This window comes from Hoplias malabaricus, chromosome 11, assembly GCF_029633855.1.
Source record: "Hoplias malabaricus isolate fHopMal1 chromosome 11, fHopMal1.hap1, whole genome shotgun sequence".
Lineage (NCBI taxonomy): Eukaryota > Metazoa > Chordata > Actinopteri > Characiformes > Erythrinidae > Hoplias > Hoplias malabaricus.
The window spans coordinates 7,440,278-7,453,962 of NC_089810.1; the positions used below are offsets into that span (position 1 = coordinate 7,440,278).

General features: G+C 43.4%; 1 protein-coding gene across 2 annotated transcripts; it reads left to right on the forward strand.

The window, feature by feature from the left end:
* Window positions 1–2,157: 2,157 nt before the first annotated feature.
* fam174b (family with sequence similarity 174 member B) lies at window positions 2,158–13,005 on the forward strand. 2 transcript variants are annotated; one of them, XM_066685479.1, is made up of 3 exons: window positions 2,158–2,726; window positions 5,931–6,062; window positions 9,607–13,005. In XM_066685479.1, exons 1-3 carry the CDS (start codon window positions 2,455–2,457, stop codon window positions 9,608–9,610), a joined length of 408 nt encoding a protein of 135 aa, XP_066541576.1. In that variant the 5' UTR covers window positions 2,158–2,454; the 3' UTR covers window positions 9,611–13,005. The 2 variants fall into 2 exon arrangements, with proteins under 2 accessions (XP_066541576.1, XP_066541577.1); XM_066685480.1 differs by lacking the exon at window positions 9,607–13,005 and having other exon boundaries at window positions 5,931–6,066.
* Window positions 13,006–13,685: the final 680 nt, after the last annotated feature.

A 13,685-nucleotide genomic window follows, 5' to 3' on the forward strand; every position in this document is an offset into this window, starting at 1 on the left:
GTGTCTGCGTGGGTTTCCTCCAGGTGACTGTCTGTGAGGAGTGTGGTGTGTTCTCCCTGTGTCTGCGTGGGTTTCCTCCGGGTGACTGTCTGTGAGGAATGTGGTGTGTTCTCTCTGTGTCTGTGTGGGTTTCCTCCAGGTGACAGTCTGTGAGGAGTGTGGTGTGTTCTCTCTGTGTCTGTGTGGGTTTCCTCCGGGTGACTGTCTGTGAGGAGTGTGGTGTGTTCTCCCTGTGTCTGTGTGGGTTTCCTCCGGGTGACTGTCTGTGAGGAATGTGGTGTGTTCTCTCTGTGTCTGTGTGGGTTTCCTCCGGGTGACTGTCTGTGAGGAGTGTGGTGTGTTCTCTCTGTGTCTGCGTGGGTTTCCTCCAGGTAACTGTCTGTGAGGAATGTGGTGTGTTCTCTCTGTGTCTGTGTGGGTTTTCTCCGGGTGACTGTCTGTGAGGAGTGTAGTGTGTTCTCCCTGTGTCTGTGTGGGTTTCCTCCGGGTGACTGTCTGTGAGGAATGTGGTGTGTTCTCTTTGTGTCTGTGTGGGTTTTCTCCGGGTGACTGTCTGTGAGGAATGTGGTGTGTTCTCTCTGTGTCTGTGTGGGTTTCCTCCGGGTGACTGTCTGTGAGGAATGTGGTGTGTTCTCTCTGTGTCTGTACGGGTTTCCTCCGGGTGACTGTCTGTGAGGAGTGTGGTGTGTTCTCTCTGTGTCTGTGTGGGTTTCCTCCGGGTGACTGTCTGTGAAGAGTGTGGTGTGTTCTCCCTGTGTCTGTGTGGGTTTCCTCCGGGTGACTGTCTGTGAGGAGTGTGGTGTGTTCTCCCTGCGTCTGTGTGGGTTTCCTCCGGGTGTGCCCAATGATTCCAGGTAGGTTCTGGACCCACCGCAACCCTGAACTGGATAAGGGTTACAGATAATGAATGAATGAATGAATGAATTAATTAATTAATATTTTTTAGTTTGCTGAAATAATCAAGCTAATAAAGGCTAGAGAAATTGCTGAGGATATCAGTCCTAAAAGGGTAGAATATACATGTAATACCAGATTTATCTTACTTATTAATTTTTCATCTGTCACTGTGGCAGAGAAATATACGGCTAGTTGCTTTTACAGCTGTAAAACTTTTATTAGTTAAATGCTGGAACCCCATGTGTTCACTGGCAGGTATCAAGGCCCTAACCTTACTCTATATTTTACCTATGGAGCTTTCAACTGCTCGTATACATGGGACCAAGGCTAGGACAGTGGATGGAAAACAGCCTTTGCAAAATGCACACACCTCCTAACTCTGAGCTCCTTATAAGTTTCCACATGGTTGCAGCATGAATAGCTTCTCAAGTGTGATTCTGAAGTTGTCAACAACAGGAGCTGGGTGTTGTTAGTGAGTCCCCCAGTAGTTGAGGGGAAGGGACGGGGGCTGCGATGGAAATTTTCGTGGCTGTACACTTCATTTTTGTATTTATAATGGACATTTTTCTCTGTGACACAATAAAAAACAATTGTTGTCAAAAATAAAAGCCTATAGAAATGTCCTTTCCTGCTCTCTCCCTTTGGACCTAATGGGCATGAGTGTCCACAAGGCCTGGTCACAATCCTGGTGAGTGACAGCTTTAGCTAAAACAGGACAGCTATAAACAGAATTGCTTAGCAGAGTTAATAAACATTACATTAACCTACATCTCTTTTCCAACACACAGTCTGTAAACTGCATAGTGCGTTTATCTATGTTTTAATGAATGTCTTGTACACTGGACGTAATGGATTTATTTTCCTATAATCATGATAATGTCGCATAATCTAGCAGTATTGATGTTTCTGGTTAGTGGACTGCTGTGTCTGATCCACTCTACACCAGCACAACACACACTAACACACCACCACCACGTCAGTGTCCCTGCAGCGCTGAGAATGATCCACCACAACATCACACCTGCTCTGTGGGGGTCCTGATCAGTGAAGAACAGGGGGAAGGGGGTTAACAAAGTATGCAGAGCAACAGAGTTTGTACGGTTTGTATTTGTAGGACTACAAAGTGCTAACTGGAGCTGAGGTTATGGACAGTGGGTGTAGAAACAATGTAAATATGTGTATTTTGAAACTCAAAACATTACAAAACACATGTTCTTGTGAATCGATTCAACAGAATGATTCACTCAGGAGTCGGTTCATCTGCTGTGGTCCCTCCCGGATTTTCTGCGGGTGGAGACTAAGCCTGGAGCTCAGTGTAAGAACACAGTGTTACAGCACCCTCTCACCTCTCTGGAATAAATCCGCTTAAACCGGACCGAGAGTGAGTCTGAGACCGAACCGAACTCGGGGGGCTCCTTTACGGTGGGCTCCGGGACGTCAACCCCGCGGTGACCTTTGAGAGAACATGAGCAGCTGCGTGTACGCGCCACTGATCCCGAGGCCTCGGACGCTCTGAGCCGCTCCGGTGCCCCACGGATTCCCCCCGATCACGGCATCATGTCTGCGCGCATCCTCCCTCTGCTGCTCGTGCTTGTCGCGGCGGCGCGCGAAGGCGTAGGAGAGCCGCAAGCGCTCACGACCTCGGCGACCGCCACGGTGAACTCCACGACGTCCATCGCGCGCAACGACACGGAGAAGGAACACGAGCACGAGAACGGCTCGCGCATCTCCACCATCCTCAGGGACCTCCCCACCATCAAAAACATCGTCATCTTCGTCTGCGTCCTCACAATGCTCCTCATCACCGTCCTCGTCATCAGAGTGTACAGGTGGGCTTCGGGGCTTCGGGCCACTGGGGGGCTGCCCCCAACCGGACTGTGTCTTAGAGCGGTGCAGGGGTCCGGGTTTGGGCGGATGTCGCAGTGTTAAATAAGTTTAATGGTGCCATGGGATTCTCATAGTGATACTAGTAGTGATACTAAGAAAGATTCTAAAAGCTGTCCTACGCAGTAAATTCACAAGTGTTAAATCAACACTATTAGTGTTACACTAATAACTAATTTACTGTGTATAGTGATTCTAACACTGATAATGATTTTAATTTAATAGTGATCCTAATTGTGATTAATAAATATTTGATCTAATAGTGATCCTAATTGTGATCTAATAAATATTTGATCTAATAGTGATCCAAATTTGCGATCTAATAAATATTTGATCTAATAGTGATCCTAATTGTGATTAATATATATTGATTCTAATAGTGTTCAAAGACAGATTCTAAAAGTGCTGTTGCAGTACTAAATAAGTTTAATTGTGTCATGGGATTCTAATCGTGATCATAAGAAAGATTCTAAAAATTATCCTAATAGTGAACCTAACTGTGATTCAAATACTGATATTGATACATAATACATTTGTTCTAATAGTGATCCTAATTGTGATTCTCATATATATTGACTCTAGTGATCAAAAGAAAGATTATAATATTTTTCATAATGATTCTGATACATAATGATGTTAATACTGATCATAATAGTGATTCTAATAGTGATTTCAATAATTAATGTTTCTAATAGTGATCATAACAGTGATTCTAAACAAAAAATATTCTAGTAGTGATCTGAATAGTGATTCAATAAAATAATGATCCTAAGAGTAATTCTAATAGTAAAATATATGATTCTAATATTGATCATAACAGTAATTCAGATATTGATTAAAATAGTGATTAAACGGAATATGTAAGTGATCCTAATGAACAGTGCTCTATAGTGAACTGTAATGGTGCTTGTTCCCACCAGGTGTTAGGTGTCTTTCCTAAAGCAGGGCAGGAGGGTGGCTCCAGGTGGCCTGTTTATGGTTTAGATGACGATAACCAAAGTGTTTGATAAAAATTAAACTAATTTAAACTGGAAGCAGAGTCAAAGAAGAGTTGAAGCTGATGAACCACGACAGACAGGTGCCGTATTGTCTGTAACTCTCAGTGCCATATGGAGGATTTCACAACTGCAGTGACATTTATAATAAAGGTTTCAAAAGGAAAACCTGTTAATAATTAACTCTGTGTATAACGGAGGTTTCTGTTCTTTCAGAATGACTCAGTCAATGTCACAGTTTCATTAAAAATAATAGAAAACTAAATTAATTAGTTTTTCCATTGATTTTCAGGAAATGTGGATTATGTTCATATGCTGAGGGATTTAAATCAGAATTTTAATATGTTATAACATTTCTGAGGTATTTACTGGTTGTATTGAACGGATTAGGTGTAGTTACACTGGACCGGAGCAGCACTGGCTGTTTTCTAAGAGCTGTAGACAGTTTTAACTTGTGTGAAGCTGATGCACAACAAAACAACAAATAATCTGAGTACAAACATGGTTTGAAAGTGTATTAAAAGAGTGTGCCCTTATGCGTTACTACACAATTATTAATGTAAGAGCTACACAACCGGACCTTTACCTCCTCATTGATATTTACATTGTGATTGTTTTAAAGGACACCCCTTTTTTAAAATGTTAAAAATTGAGGCTATATTTTCTTATATTTTTCTATATTTGATTTTATTTTTGTTGTGTATTTACAGTAAATATATCTGGTTTTACATTCCCCTCACAAACAAGGGGAGGACAACACGGGAGAGTGGCTTTAAAGTTCGAGTAGAACAAGTTTACAAGTAAACAGAGGCCCTGTAATCATCCAGGAGATGAGCCTGTGTTACTCCTGTTCTAAGAGTCTGAAATCAGTCAGAAACAGATCTAATACGTGATCTGTTAAAGCAAAACTGTAATCGATACGCTTTCATAGACAAAGTGAATGAGATTAGCAGGAAACTGTGGCTTTATCATTGGTCTCTCTCTGTGTCTCAGTGGCTCACTCTGAGATGATCACATACACACTTTCTAGCACCATCCAGTCATTTCTGATTGATATTTATTTTAACTTTGATAACTCTGATTATTTTACTGTTTTTATTAGAGTGTGGGTTTGTGTGTGTTAGCATGTTAGCTAGCTCTGCCTTTAGCGGCCAGGCTCCTATTTCTAAGTATTATACCCTGTTTATTTGTTGGTTTCGTGCTTCTTGAACATCAGGATTATATCCGTATAGAGATTGTCCACATAAAAACAGAGGTGTAAAAGCACCTGACTCATTTAAAACAGATTGTTTTTTGTAGCAAAGTATTATCGTTAAAATCTCGTCAGGATGCTTTTCACACATTCGCCTCAGTGTTTTTCCACTTCAGAAACATCCAGAGACGTCCCACAGTTCTGAATTTGGCTGTTTATTTGCATCATTAAAGGAACACTAGGTAACCTGTGTCTGTGCTCCAAAAACACGTTGGTAGGTGGATTGACGACTCAGAACTGTCCAGAGGTGTGAGTGAATGTGTGAGTGTGTGCCACCCCGTGAAGGACTGGCGCCCCCTCCAGGGTGTGTTCCCGCCTTACGCCCAGTGATTCCGGGAAGGCTCCGGACCCACCACCGCCCTGAACTGGATAAGGGTTACAGACAATGAATGAATTAATGTACTGCAATCAATAGAATGTGGAAAGAAGGGGGTGTGGTTTCCTATCCTCATTGAGAAGTTACATAGTGCGGTTTCTGCAGTGCCGATCCCAGATTAGCAACGACAGAGGCTCTATTCTCACTATTACAGCTCAGTGGAGGATCACAATGATTTTGAAGCTGTATTTGTAAGGTAAAAATATTACCTACTGTGGCTTTAATCTGTATGATGAATGAATGCATGTCAAAACTGGAAACTACGTCACTGAAACAGAGAGATACAGAAAAAGGTTCCAACACATGGGTGGTGTGTTACTGGTTATTAATGTTAATGGTTCAGGGACAGATGGAGCCGTTGCTGTTGAAACACAGGCTTAATCCCCTCTATCCACCTGTGTGATTAGAGCAGGAGCCAACTGTTCTGAGTTTCTGGTGAACATCTCCCTCTCTCTCTCTCTCTCTCTCTCACACACACACACACACACACAAACGTGTTAATACTAATGCATGGTATCTGTTCCAGGTCTGGCAAAAAGATCAGAAAAACACGGAAGTATGACATCATCACCACTCCTGCTGAGCGCGTAGAGATGGCGCCGTTAAACGAAGAGAACGACGAGGACGACGATTCGACTCTGTTCGACGTCAAGTACAGGTGAGGATTCATGTGAGAGACACCCACTGACAGAGCAGGGGGTAACTTCTCTAACTTTGTTTCCTGAGAGTTTGGTCTCTCACCGCAGTGGATTTCAGTAATGTTTAAACATTTATCATTAATATATTATATATCTTTTAAATATTTATCATTTCTTCTGCGGTAGAAACACAGTGAAAAGTCTGTGACCTGCTTTGGTCCAAACCCCACGAGCCCCACAGCAGTGTTCTCCCCCTGTGTAAACAGCCCCTGTTCAGAACGCACCTGTTCCTTTAAATGATAATGAGCCGCTCGCTGTTCACCCCGACCCCGAGCGCACAGCAGTGAGGAGCGAGGAGCTTCTCTTTCTTCTTCGTTTTTACTCACTGCTCTTATTTCTCCGCACTCGTTGTGTCTGTTTTGCTGCTTTTAACCTCGTCTTTGTGCTCTCACATAAACGCGGGTCCAGCGTTGTGATTGGACAGGCTCATACAAGGGGGCGGGGTCATTCTAAAGTCTCTGCACTTGACGTCAGAAGCGGAGCAGAATCAGAGTGGCTCGGTTTATCCCGTGTATTCTGATGTAGGCAGCACACAGAAAACTGACTGGGGGTCTTGTTTCACAGTGTGTGGGTTGGTGGGCTCCAGATACTATACTTTAATGTGCACATGGCCAAAATATGAAATGTGGCCAGGTGCACAGGTGGGTTTGGATATCTGGAGCCAGGCTGCTATTGAGTTAATCTCATAGAAGACATTAACATATTTCTAACTGATCTTGCAAAAGCCATTTTATTAACATAGTGTTATAGTACATTTTTCAAGAAACAAACAGCACTGGATAATGCAAGTTAGATCCATCAGGATGTGTCTCATCTCTGAAGACAAGCCACGGTTTGGGTTTTGTAGACACACTTGATCATTTATGTACACTGGGTTTAGATAGGGTTTACACATAAAAATGGACAGATTTTAGAGCCGTGTCGATTTAAGGAACATCATTTTCTCTTATTAGTTTCATACTTCAGTACGAAACGATTCAGCGTTAGATGTACAAAGTTTTAAGGAGTTAGTGAAATGTATCTTTATAATTCAAAATTCAAACATTCTAACCACTCTTTTGTCATTTTACCGTGACTGTCGTATTAAAAATCACTTCCTCATTTTATTCACAAAAAATAACCTAAAAACGAAGCAGTGAGTAAACGGTGAAAAGTGAAGAGTTTATTGGGCGCTGCATTGGTTCTGAGCTCCATCAGGAAAAAACTGCAGAAGACTGTGATGGGTTTGTTCTGTTCTTGGGGATAAAACTGTGTCCAAAAGTCCATGTGAGTGTGGGTTTAGATGACTTTAAGATGGGAATTTCGATGGTGAATTTAAGATGGAAATGTCTCCAAACTCAACGGCTAACTGCATTAGCGAAAGTGCTACAAAACTAAACAGCTCGAGTTACACATGAGTTTCTGTGGGAAGTCGAAGAGTGAATAAACACTTACAGACAATTTACACTTCAACACTGGACAAACAACTGAAGTTTTTTTTCCCCTCAAACACATTGTTCCACATTAAAAATACGGTGCTAAGAACCTCATCTCCCCACAATCGTAGTTGTTCTAATTACACTTCATTTTTTGGTTATTTTTGTTGAATACAAAGAATACAGTGGAACCTCTACTTACGAACTTGATCCATTCTGTCGTGACCCGGTTCGTAAGTGTAAAAGTTCCTTTCTCGAGTCAGTTTTCCCTATCAGTTTTCCCCATTTAAAATAATGGAAAAGCAATTAATGTGTTCCAGCCCCCACCCCGAAAGTCACCCTTTTTGCACTGACATATGTTTACAACACTCTCAAATTAGTAAAAATACATGTAGCTTTACTAAGAATAAAAGAGAAATACAGTGGAAACAGTAATAAAAAAGAAATAATAAAGTTGTAAGTGGTTACACATCGCTACCTTGAAGACGTGACGACTGGCTGGAGGAGTAACACGGAGTAATAACGGAATAACGGAGAGTAGGCGGGTGAATGTGGGGAGACGAAGCGTAGATACGGCTTAACTTAGCACGAATTTCGATGTCTGGGAGCGCTGGGAGACTCGCCTATTGGGGTCAGTGGCCCAGCCGCCAGATCGGGTTTGTTTCTAGAGTCAAAATGAGGACAGGGAAAAGAGGACCTCTGGTCACTGCCGAATGATTCCAAATTTAGTTCACGAACTGGAATGTGAAATAGCTAACAACAAACGGTGTAGTGGTGTAGTTCTCTCTGTGAAATATGGCTGAATTAACAGTGCATGTGTGTTTCAACATTAGGTGTCAGTCAGTCAGTCAGTAAGCGCATAAGCCCCTTCTAGGCTCCGGCAGGTTACAACAAAACGAGAAAGCGGGAGAGTGTTTTAGTTTTGAATTACGTTTATACGTTACACAAAAATGATTTAAAAAAGTTAATACATGGTATGACTGCCCATGGTCTGTACAGTGGGATTAGACATTAGTGCATTCCCAGTTTAAACAGTAAACCACACTTTGTAAGGAATGTTGACAGTGGACTTCCCTTCCGCCCTTTCACTTGTTCTTTGACGTAGAGCCCGTTTCCTCTGAGCGAGACCTGGTGTCCTGTTTCCCTGACATTAACAACCTTTCATCAGGAAACCAGAGCTGTACACTTTTCTCAAACTGGTTTTAAAGCCTGCCTGCTGTGCACATATTTGTGCTGTAGTGAACCAGACTAATCTAAAGCAGTGGTGGGGGACGTCCGGTGCTTGGGACATATACAGCCCTCCACTCAATTTCCCAGATTTTTATTGACTATACGTTTTGTTTTTATGGTTGTTTTGCACATAAAACAAGTGTTTTTAAAATGATCCAATCAACCGCAGAGTCCACTATGGATCCATCAATAAGTTATAGTTTGCAATAATGGCTCAGCGAAGGAATGTCCATGACAGCATCATGTCTTAAAGCTGGTTTATACTTCAGTGTTCATCCACATAAACAGCGGAACATAGTTCTGTTTCTTAATGAAACGTCTGTGACCTGCTTTGGTCCAAACCCCACGAGCCCCACAGCAGTGTTCTCCCCCTGTGTAAACAGCCCCTGTTCAGAACGCACCTGTTCCTTTAAATGATAATGAGCCGCTCGCTGTTCACCCCGACCCCGAGCGCACAGCAGAGAGGAGCGAGGAGCTCTGTTTTTTAGGTGTTTTTTGCTTGTTTTTTTGTTGTTTTCTCATCTTTTTGTCGTGTGCTTGTTTTGCTCGTATTTGCGTTCTCACATAAACATGTGTCCAGCGCTGTGATTGGACAGACTGAGACCAGGGGGCGGGGCTTTTCTGCACTTGACGTCAGAATTAGATCTGAATCAGAACGACTCGTTTTATCCTTTGGCACACAGGCGGCACACAGCACAGTCTTGTTTCACAGTGTGTGGGTTGGTGGGCTCCAGATTTATACATTAATGTGCACATGCGCTGAACAAGGCATAACAGGCTTTAACAGCTGAATAATGTTTGTTAAACATGTGGTTCTTTAATCCTGATCATTAAAAGTTTGTATATTTTGTTCTCACAGGTGAATTCACATCAAAAACTGGCATCACTGGAATGTCTCTGTCATCTCCACACACTAATGAGGACATTACATCTACGAGTGATGCCCACCTTTCTGTCAGTTCACTTTTAGACGTACCGTGGACCCCTCGTGTCTTACCAGCCCTTACTGTCGTGGCTGTGTGAACCTTTCCTGTCGGACTGGACCCCAGACTCTTGAGACTTGTTTCTGACTGGTCTCAGATTCTCCAAGTCTTCTGATGTTCATCAAAGGAATCTACTCAAGCGAAAGAAGTCTCACCTTCTCCATCTGCCTCCGTCCTCCCAGGACCTCCCAAACGGCCCGGCGTGACCAGTGTTTGGACCCTGTCCACCTTTAGGAGACCACATGATGAAGTCAAGAGTTTTACGATGTCTGTGTGTGAGCGTGACTAAAATCAGCCCTTACTCATTACCCGTCCCCTGAATGTCCCCAATTATTGCGCTCTGCTTTCACGGCCACAGTTTCCGAAAGCCTCGCAGGGCTCTTCCACCAAATCAATCCCTTGATGTGGAATGTCCCCCTTGTGGTCTTGAGTGTGGTCTAATATTTCTAATGTTTATTCTGAACTCTTTTCTGTGGAGTCCTTTATAACTGGATCGCAAACAACTCATAACACTTCAGTACACGAATTCATCCAGACCCACTCTACACTGATCAGCCACAGTGTGAAAACCACCTTGCTTCTGCACTCATTTTCCATTCTATCAGCTCCACTGACCACACAGGAGCACTTTGTAGTTCTACTATTACAGGCTGTAGTCAACCTGTGGCTCTGCATACTTTAACATCCCGCGGTCACACCTGTTCTTTAACCCACAGAGCAGGTGGATTATTCTCAGCGCTGCAGTGACACTGACGTGGTGGTGGTGTGTTGGTGTGTGTTGTGCTGGTGTAGAGTGGATCAGACACAGCAGTGCCACTGTGAAAAGGGGCTGACAAGTATGCAGATCAACAGATGGGCTACATTCTGTAATTGTAAAGTAAATAAGTGCAGAAAGGAGGAGGTTTATTATAATTTTATGGCTGAAAGTAAGGCAGTTATGACCTGAAAAACCAAAACATTTCAGAGTATTTTACACATAAGGCACACAGTCAAAATCCAGAGGATAATAATAAAGCGTTCATCAGCGCTGTGGAGTATAGTTTGTTAAAACAGAAGTGTTTATTTTCGGATAGTAACCTTTTTGGAGAGATTTATCATTGTGTGTATATAATGTACCAAAGCCATTCATCAGAAATATCTTATTTTTAACAACGATAAAAGCATTACTGATTTATTAACTATAATATATTAACCTTCCAGCATTGTAGATTTGTCTGGACATTAACAGTGCGTTTTTACTGTATGAAAGCTGGTGGTAGGTGGCGGGGCTTGGGGTGGCTCCTCTGTGTTGCTGCTAGGTGCGATCGGAGTGGATTTAACTGAGCGTGAGTATATTAGAGATGCTGATATTTCCAGGACCCTTGCCTTTCACAATCATGCCATGCTTTTCTGTGGAGTGGCATCCAATGGTAGTTGTGTTACAGAGCCTCGCCCAGGGATTCTGACTGACAGTGGTGTTCCTGCTCGAGCAGGACGCAGCTTTACGACACAATTCTGCTGTTTTAAAGAACTATAAACCTTTGATTAGTAAATTTCACATTAGATCCCATTTTCCTACCCTCCTCCTGTGGGTTTTGGACCAAATAATCCACATTGGATTGGTGTGAACAGAACCGTATATTTACCAGGTGAAATGCAGGAGCGCCACTCTGCAGCTTTAGACTCTATTTGTGTGTTAGGTCTTGATCACTTCTGAGCGATTACATTTTAAATCTCCATTTAATTAAAAGGTGAACTGTGAACACGGAGAGATCAGTAAGGCACAGGCCTAAAGGGTGCTGGTCATTTCAGCTGGCTCTGAGTGTGTAATGTAAAAGCCAGGTATCTCCGACTCAGACCGATGGTTGCAGAGTGAAGAATGTGAATTTGCTGCGGCGGTGTATTAAAGTATATTTACTTAACTCGCTCGTAATCGACACGCTGCTCCTGTGGCCACTGATCACCAAGGACCTTCCGGAGTGCGTCAGCACTTTGTTAATGGTTAATGAAGACAGAAATAGTGAATTTGTTTGTGCCTAAGTTGATCCAATCTGTTCATTAACGTACAGTCGGCCTGAAAGAGCCTTTATTCAGTTCTAACTTAAGAGTTTAAAACATTTCCCCGCCAAAGGTTTTCTCCTGTCGCTCGCTGGTGTTGTGTAACTCCTGAGGAAAGGAAGTGGACGCAGGAAGCTTTCCCCTGAGAGAAGAAGTGTGCCTCACAGTGCTAATGAGAAATGTGTGAGGAGTGTCTGCACAGAGTGAGCTGAGTGAGATAAAGGAGCAGTGAGCCACAAGGAATTAGTAAGAAATATTAAAGTATTTATGAATTGTTCTTGGGGTTCAGTCAGCTTTGTCCTCCCTGATCCGGTTTGTGCTCCACAGAGTGGGTCCCTCGCACAGGGACAGCCATAGTTTACACATTTAATACAGAAATTGAGAGCCGCCGGCTCTCAGTAGACGACAAGAATGACTGGAGGTGTCTGACTGCTCCACCGTCCCGAACACAAGCCCTTTCTTCGGTTGTGACTGCAATAAATGACCCCACAGTGTCGCCTCAAGCCTGTGTATTTTAAAAGTTATTTCTTTAAACCTTGTTTTATTGTAAACCAGAAACTATGGACACTGCAGCTGTGCAGGACATTTGTACCGTGTCCCTTTGTTGTGCAAAACAAGGACGTTTCCTTAACCTCAAGCATCCAATAAATATATTTGCTGATTAATGGATTTACTGATGCCCCTGTTCCTTTTACCAGCATCCGTCACAGTCAGAAACTGAGGAACTCAGCGGTCACCGAGCGCCGTGACCTACAGGCTGTGCCAAAAAACTAGAAAACAGGACGTGGGTGTGGTGCAGGAGAAAGCCACAGGATGGAGGCCAATAAAAACTGGTGAAACACAGTCGCCAACGAGTCACCGTCGACTTTGTAGGCATCAGTCTAGGGATTAAAGATGAGATTTATGAGCAATGTAATTAATGCTGTGAGTGGTGTCACAGAGGGGTGGGCGATATGATGATATTTATCGATACTGTGATAAATCACACTTCTTGTCCTGTCGTTAATTTCTGCCTGTTATTCCAGTATTTCTTCTTTTTCTCCTGACGTTCTTCCTCTACCAAGTAAATCAAACTGCACTTTAAAAGCTTGTTTCACTAAGCTGGAGCATTGATACAGAACTCAGTGTGGTGCAGTTACCTGTGTGGGTGTATCAATCATCTTAGAACTTCAAACACAGCTCAGCCAATCAAATTTATGGACCAGGACTAAAGGGTTGATCTCATTACTTACAGCACAGTTAAAGAATGGAAGAACACACAGGGAAACAGAAATCAGGTAAAGTTTAGTATCTAATCATTCATTCAATGTCTGTAACCCTTATCCAGTTCATGGCGGCGGTGAATTCACCACACTCCTCATAGACAGTCACCCGGAGGAAACCCACGCAGACACAGGGAGAACACACCACACTCCTCACAGACAGTCACCCAGAGGAAACCCACGCAGATACAAGGAGAACACACCACACTCCTCACAGACAGTCACCCGGAGGAAACCCACGCAGACACAGGGAGAACACACCACACTCCTCACAGTCACCCAGAGGAAACCCACACAGACACAGGGAGAACACACCACACTCCTCACAGACAGTCACCCGGAGGAAACCCACGCAGACACAGGGAGAACACACCACACTCCTCACAGTCACCCAGAGGAAACCCACACAGACACAGGGAGAACACACCACACTCCTCACAGACAGTCACCTGGAGGAAACCCACGCAGACACAGGGAGAACACACCACACTCCTCACAGACAGTCACCCAGAGGAAACCCACACAGACACAGGGAGAACACACCACACTCCTCACAGACAGTCACCTGGAGGAAACCCACGCAGATACAGGGAGAGTACACCACACTCCTCACAGACAGTCATCCGGAGGAAACCCACACAGACACAGGGAGAACA

Excerpts from the sequence above, each read along its gene's own strand:
- fam174b (XM_066685479.1), top strand. The coding sequence starts at position 2,455 with ATGTCTGCGCGCATCCTCCCTCTGCTGCTCGTGCTTGTCGCGGCGGCG. Across the intron at positions 2,727-5,930 it reads CTCGTCATCAGAGTGTACAG|GTCTGGCAAAAAGATCAGAA; the intron begins GTGGGCTTCGGG and ends TATCTGTTCCAG.